This window comes from Fragaria vesca, unplaced genomic scaffold (genome assembly GCF_000184155.1).
Source record: "Fragaria vesca subsp. vesca unplaced genomic scaffold, FraVesHawaii_1.0 scf0512996, whole genome shotgun sequence".
Lineage (NCBI taxonomy): Eukaryota > Viridiplantae > Streptophyta > Magnoliopsida > Rosales > Rosaceae > Fragaria > Fragaria vesca.
The window spans coordinates 3,011-10,540 of NW_004443408.1; the positions used below are offsets into that span (position 1 = coordinate 3,011).

At 45.8% G+C, this 7,530-nt stretch overlaps 1 protein-coding gene across 1 annotated transcript; it reads left to right on the plus strand.

Annotated features, from left to right (window-relative positions):
- Positions 1-1,451: 1,451 nt before the first annotated feature.
- LOC101314428 lies at positions 1,452-2,099 on the plus strand (the record flags this gene model as incomplete). The annotated part of the gene is made up of 1 exon (XM_004309595.1): positions 1,452-2,099. A coding segment is annotated over one exon (648 nt), but the record flags the coding sequence as incomplete, so codon positions are not given.
- Positions 2,100-7,530: the final 5,431 nt, after the last annotated feature.

Genomic DNA, 7,530 nt, shown 5'->3' on the forward strand with positions numbered 1-7,530 from the left:
ATCATCCGCTTCTGGGTCTTCTGCTGGTAGTGGCAGTGGTGGTAGATCTAGCTCTGGTGTTCGAAGTAAGTCTAAGGGACGTTTCAGGAGTTCTTCTCGGAGTCATTTGGGTAGGCAGCAATCTGGGCAGTATGGTTCTGGTGGTAGCTTCCATGGTGGGTCATCCGGTAGCCAGACTTTTTCTTATGGGCAGCAGCAGTTTTCTGGATGCTTTGAGTGTGGTGGTCAAGACCACTTCAGGAGAGATTGCCCATTGTTGGCTCAGAGGACCACCCCCACCCATACTCAGCCAGTTGGTCAGTCTTCAGCTAGGGGCTCTAGTAGTGGTGCCCAAGACAGTGCTTCAGTTAGAGGTGGCTCTCAGAGAGGTGGTGGTCAGCGTGGACGTGCCATGACTCGCGCTAGACTGCATGCTATGACCTAGCAGGAGGGTCGTACTTCTCCAGATGTCATCATTGGTACGTTATTAATTTTTGGTCAGCCTGCTTTTACTTTAATTGATCCCGGAGCCACGCATTCATTCATGTCTAGTAGATTTGCCCTCCATGCCAATGTGCCATCATCGTCTCTTCCAGGCGAGTGGCATGTGTCTCTACCCTCCGGTGAGGTGATGAGAATAAATTGGGTGTTTAGTGGTTGTGAAGTTTTAGTGGAAGGAGTTAATTTCAAGGCTGATTTAATTCCTTTAGATATAGTGGAGTTTGATGTTTGGATAATGTTGTGTTGTTGGTGGTAGTTGTATTTGGGGAGCACGTAGGCTCCAGGAGTTAAGGTTGGATTAAATTTTTTGGAAATGTTTGCAGGTTTTCTTTAGGAAGGGTTATCCATTTTCAAGGGAGGTTATGCCGATTTTTCGGTAATATTTTTCTTGGAGGTGGTCCCCGCACGTTTTACTCCGGGTTTTAAGATGAAATTCGGGGTGGGTCGTGTCAGTGAAGGCTAAGTGTTGATTATGTTTTGTTTTTGCATCTTAGGTGCTAAGCTGTTCATGGTGTTTCATTAGATCGGAAACTTAGAAAGTTTGATCTTGAAGGTAGTTTGGTTGTTGTTGAGTGTCCAATGACCTTGGGAGGTCTTGGAGGAAGGATTACCCTTCTTGGGGGCAACCTTTAAGTTAAGAGTACTTTGATCCTTGTTGTGTTTGTTGCTAAGGTTAATATGTGTGTTATTTTAGGTGATTTGTGAAATTGTGAGTTGGCTTGCTCTTGTGTTTTGCGGAAACGCAACGGGCTATTGAGGTGAGTAAATCTCACCAAGGTTCAATTTTGAACCTAATGTTATTATGGTCATATGATGATAATGATGATGATGTTGGATTTAATAATATGCTTTTAATTGTTTTAAAATTATATGAGCTTGATCGCCAACGGCTCATAGGTAAGATAAAACAAGTTTTCTTTATATGCTATTTTTGAGATTAATGTGATCATAATTTTATTGATTATGATCAGGGGAAGGGCAAGGCCCTGGCAGGGAGTAGCAGTTCAGGGGACCACAGAGGTGGTCATGGGAAGAGGCGGCGGACTCATCAACTGGCTCCGGCTAGAGCAGCAGCTGCACCTATTAGGACTCCACCTATTAGGCAGGCAGCACCATTGAAGTGTTTCAACTGTGGTGAGCCAGGCCACTTCTCTTCGGCATGCACGAAGCCCAGGAGGCAAGGATGCTTCACTTGTGGGCAGGCAAGCCATTTTGCCAGGGATTGCACCCGACCTCAGGCTGTAGGACAGGGTGTTCAGCAGAGACCATTACTTCCAGCGCCAGCCAGAGTTTATGCCATTGGTCAGCGTGGTGCAGGAGTGGAAGGTACCATTCTTGTTTATGATCTGCTTGCTTCAGTTTTGTTTGATACGGGGGCAACCCATTCCTTCATATCTAGCTCGATGGTGAGGGCATTAGGCTTGACTCCAACACCGCTTACTAGATCTCTTTGTGTTTCTTCGCCTCTCAGTGTTTCTATTGAGCTTGGCACTTTATGTGATGCTTTCTCTATAGTGATCAGTGGGAGAGAGTTCCTTGCTTCACTGATTGTGATTCCAGACCGCTCCTATGATGTTATTTTGGGAGTGGATTGGCTAAGGCCAAATCGCTTTGATTGACTGTTTTGAGATGGTAGTGTCATTTCACATTCCTGGATAGCCGAGCTTCCGCTATCGTTGTCATAGGTCAGACACTGCCATGTGGGAAGGAGTGTTGGCACACATTGAGGCTACCGGTAGTACCGTGGGTATTGCGGATATTACAGTAGTCTCTGAGTTTAGCGATGTGTTCCAGGAGATTCCGGAGTTACCTCCTAAGAGGGTAGTGGAGTTTGCTATCGATGTGGTACCAAGTACTTCACCGGTATCAAAGACTCCTTATCAAATGGGGAGAATTGAACTTCAGGAGTTGAAGGTTTAGATTGAAGGTCTTCTCGAGCAGGGATTCATTAGACCTAGCACCTCACCTTAGGCTGCACCAGTGTTGTTTGTGAGGAAGAAGGATGATACACTCCGTTTGTGTGTGGACTATTGGGAGTTGAACAAGGTGACCATCAAGAATAGGTATCCCTTTCCTAGGATTGACGATTTGTTTGATCAGCTTAGAGGTGCTACGGTATTCTCTAAGATTGATCTGAGGTCCGGTTATCACCAGTTGAGGGTAAAGGAGGAGGATATTTTGAAGACCGCTTTCAGGTCTAGATATGGGCATTATGAGTTTGTTGTTATGCCATTTGGTCTAACCAATGCCCCTGCTGCTTTTATGGATTTGATGAACCGCATGTTCAGTCCTTATCTGGATGTGTTTGCGGTAGTATTTTTGGATGATATTTTGATTTACTCCAAGACTTTGGAGGATCATGATAGGCATCTACGAATCGTACTACCGGTTCTTAGGGAGGCTAAGTTATATGCAAAGTTTGGGAAGTGTGAGTTTTGGAAGGAAGAGGTCAAGTTCCTTGGTCATGTGGTATCAAAGGAGGGGATTTCGGTGGATCCTTCTAAGATGGAGGCAGTGTTGAATTGGAGTCGTCCCACTACTCCTACGGAGATCCATAGTTTCCTTGGGTTGGCAGGATACTATCAGAGACTTATTGAGGGATTTTCTAGTATTGCCTCTTCTTTGACCAAGTTGACAAAGAAGAATGCCAAGTTTGTGTGGACCGATGAGTGTGAGAAGGCATTTGAGGAGTTGAAGACTAGGTTGACTACCGCTCCAGTGTTGGTCATTCCTATTAGTGGTGTGGGCTATGTTGTTTATAGCGATGCTTCTCATCGGGGTTTGGGTTGTGTGTTGATGCAACTTGGCGGTGTTGTGGCATATGGCTCTAGACAGTTGAAGATTCATGAGAAGAATTACCCCACTCATAACCTAGAGCTAGCCGCAGTAGTATTTGCCTTGAAGATTTGGAGGCATTACTTGTATGGAGAGAAGTTCGAACTCTTTTCTGATCAAAAGAGTTTGAAGTAATTATTCTCTCAGAAAGATTTGAACATGAGGCAAAAGAGGTGGATGGAGCTCCTTAAGGACTATGACTTCACTTTGGAGTATCACCCTGGGAAAGCCAATGTAGTGGCGGATGCATTGAGCAGGAAACCTAGGGGTATAGTCGCCTCTATGATGGTGCAGGAGTGGCTCATGTTGGAGACTGCATCTGAGTTTGGCATTTTGCCATCAGGTAGGGAGCAGGGGATCTTACTTGGAAGCGCCTCTATGCAGCCCACCTTGATTTCTAAGATCATCCAGGGCTAAGCACATGACGAGTTCTCACGTGCTAAGGTGGCGGAGTTAGTGGTGGACTTGTTGGATGATTGTCCTACCGAGTGGTCGGTTGGATCAGATGGTGGATTGAGGTATAGATTGAGATTGTGTGTTCCCGATAGTAATGATCTCAAAGGGGAGATCCTTTGGGAGGCACATCGATCTCGTTATACGGTGCACCCAGGGAGCACCAAGATGTATAAAGATTTGCGTAGGCAGTTTTGGTGGAATGGGATGAAGAAAGGTGTAGCAGAGTATGTGTCTAAGTGCCTCACTTGTCAGCAGGTGAAGGCGGAGCATCAGAGGCCTGGAGGTATGTTGCAGCCATTATCTATTCCTACTTGGAAGTGGGAGCAGATTTCTATGGACTTTGTGACTGAACTGCCTAAGTCCAAGCTTGGACATGATGCTATATGGGTGATTGTGGACCGTTTGACGAAGTCAGCGCATTTCCTTCCCGTGTCAATGTCGTACACGGTAGATGCTTTGTGCAAGTTGTATGTGAAGGAGATAGTGAGACTTCAGGGAGTGCCTACTTCGATTGTTTCAGATCGAGACCCCCGATTCACTTCAAAGTTTTAGGGTGGCTTTCAGAAAGCCATGGGTACTACCTTAGACATAAGTACAGCATTTCACCCTCAGACTAATGGGCAGACTGAGCAGGTGAATCAGGTGTTAGAAGACATGATGAGGGCTTGTGTCATGGACTTCAAGGGAAGCTGGGAGGATCACCTCCAATTGATTGAGTTTGCCTACAACAATAGTTATCACTTTAGTATCGGCATGGCACCATATGAGGCACTCTATGGGAGGCCGTGTAGATTACCTATTTGTTGGGCGGAGGTGGGTGATAGTGAGCTGTTGGGTCTTGATATTGTTCAAGAGACAACTGAGAAGGTCTCTATTATCCGAGATAGGATCTAAACGGCGCAAAGCAGACAAAAGAGCTATGCCGACTTGAAGAGGAGGCAAGTAGAGTTTGACGTTGGGGATCATGTGTTCTTGAAGGTCTCACCTACTAAAGGGGTGGTGAGATTTGGCAAGGAGGGGAAGTTGGCTCCTAAGTATGTGGGGCCTTTTGAGATTTTGGATAAAGTAGGAGATTTGGCTTATCAGCTTGCCTTACCTCCTATCATGTCCGGGGTACACAATGTGTTTCGTGTGTCCTTGTTGAGGAAATATATTTCGGATGCGTCACATGTGATTGACTATAGTTCTATCAAGGTGAATGCGGATGCAACCTTTGTTGTTGAACCGGTTCGAATCTTGGATAGATCAACCAAGAGGCTTCGAAGGAAGGAAGTCGATTTGGTTAAGGTGTGTTGGGGTCACCATGATGAGGGTGATGCATCTTGGGAGTTAGAGTCGGACATGAGGGCTAAGTACCTCAAATTGTTTTTGGGTTAGTATTTTTAAATTTCGGGGCGAAATTCCTTTAAGGGGGTAGATTGTAATACCCTAGATTTTCATATCATTTTTCCTTGTATTATTTCCTTAATTAATGAATGATTATTTATAGAAATTCTTTGGTTTATGCGAAGTTGAAGTTTCAGGAGTTATTTTAAGGTTCTTTGACTTTTAAGAGGCCAAAAGTTGACTTTTTTTCCGTAAGTAATCTTCACAAACTTCCTTCATGAAAGTTGTAGAGTTTGTCGATACGAGTTCGTAGACATGCGGCACGCCTAAAACGGATGTCGTATGAGAAAGTTATGGTCAGAGGAAGTTAGTTTCCGGTTTTGGTTTGAGTATAAGTAGAAAATGTGTGTGTGGGTTATTTTAGAAACCCTAAAATTGCACAAAGCCCCTTTCAGTTTCTCTCTCTTCCTCCCCGAGCCTCCGTGTTCTCCCGTTTTCTCTAGCACCAAACCCAGTCGTCCGGCCACCGTTCAGGACGCCGCCGATCACGTCGGGCTCCCAAGACTGCCGCCTTCAAGCCTAGGTCGGTGTTGCATGGCTGTTGGCCACAGACGACACCAGCAGAGGACGTCTCTCTCGGTCGGAATCGGTAGTGCTGCCTTGGTTGCCATTTACGGCGGCGACGAGGTGCATCATTGGGTGAGTTTTGCTTGCCTCTTCCACTTGTGTGTCGTTGGGCAAAGCAATCAACTCAGTTTTGAGTTTTCAACTTTGATTTTCAGTTTTGGTGCTCGAATTTGTGACCGGATTTTGGAGCAGTTCAAGGTCGATTCGAGGCTAGTAGACAGGTACAAAGTTGTTCCGCTTACTTTGATCTAAGAGTCGAGTTTGTTGGATGTTCAACTGGCAGCATTGTGGGGTGGCGTGTGGGGCCCACTCACCGCCGCCTGTGGTGGTGTGTGGCGGCGTGTCTGGCCAGTATGAGTGGGTTTGGTTGTTGTGTTAGCTTGTTTGTGTAGTTGTGAGGGTGTTGATGGTGGGTGAAGGCTAAGTGTTGATTAGGTTTTGTTTTTGCATCTTAGGTGCTAAGCTGTTCATGGTGTTTCATTAGATCGGAAACTTAGAAAGTTTGATCTTGAAGGTACTTTGGTTGTTGTTGAGTGTCCAATGACCTTGGGAGGTCTTGGAGGAAGGATTGCTGTCACATCCCGACCCTTATATTTTTACCTTATTTACTAGCGTGATTATAATAAGAATTTTACCGTCTCGATCATTGAGTAAATAGTTTAATTGGTCCCTAGAGGGGTTTCGGGGACGATTATGTGCGGAGGATAATTCGTATGGGGATTATACGGCGACGGTAAAAATAGTAAATTTTAGCTAGTAAACGGTAATTTTTATTCGGGTATTATTTTTCGGGGTGTTGAATTTTGGAATTATGGGTTAAAAAGGGGTGTTGGGTCGGCTGGGCCGAGCCCAACCCATTTCTTCTTCTTTCTCTTCTCACCCGGTTTTCCCCTCTCTACACCCAGCAGAATTCCGGCCGTCCTCCCGCCGCCGTCCGACCTCCGTTCGCCGCCGGACCGGTCCCGTTCGGTCGGTCTCCCTCCCCGCATCATTTCTAGACCGGTGAGAGGAGCCCTAGCGCCGCCGTGAGAGAGCGGTGCCGCCCGAAAGCAAGGGCTGCCCCGAGCTTCCCTTCGCCGGAACTTCCTCCCCCGGCCACCAATCCGGGCAAGCTTGGTATGGTTTTGTAGCCCTCCAACCCAGCAACCTTGCCCTAAAAGGACTCACTCCCTCTTGAGCTAGGTAAGGAGAAATTTGAGGTGGAAGTTTTATGGTGTTTTTGATGTTTTTAGTCGATTGCCCTAGTTAGGCTTGGAATTGGTGTTTGTGCTAGTTATGAAAGTTGTAGAGCTTGATGAGAGAAAGATGCTGTTAAAATTTCATAGGGTTTGGAGGTCGCCGGAATTGACCTCCGGCCGCCGCTGCCTGCGGAGCCGCCGGCGGCGCCGCCGCCGGTTGGGAGATTTTAATGTTGTTAAATTTGGAATATTAAGGGGAGTTTATTGAAGTGAGTTATGGAATTTTTGGATGAGTTTTGGATAGGTTTATGAATTTCCGAAGTGTGGTATTTTTGGCGGGTAATTAATGTAGAATCCGGCCGTTGGATTTAAGTCGTATTTTGGAGAGGTTGTATTTACGACTGTGGAGTATGATATTTAAGTTCGGATCGTCCGATGTAAGAATATCGAAGTTAGGCAATAATGAGCGTAATTATGGCTCTCGGGTAATTTTGCCTATTTTGATTAAATATTGGATATTGGTTGGGAAATTAATATTATATTTGGAACAGGACGTGAAGAGGCTCGAGCAGACGAGACCCCAGATTGACATCAGGCTTAGGTCTAATTCGTGAGTGGACGTTTATTT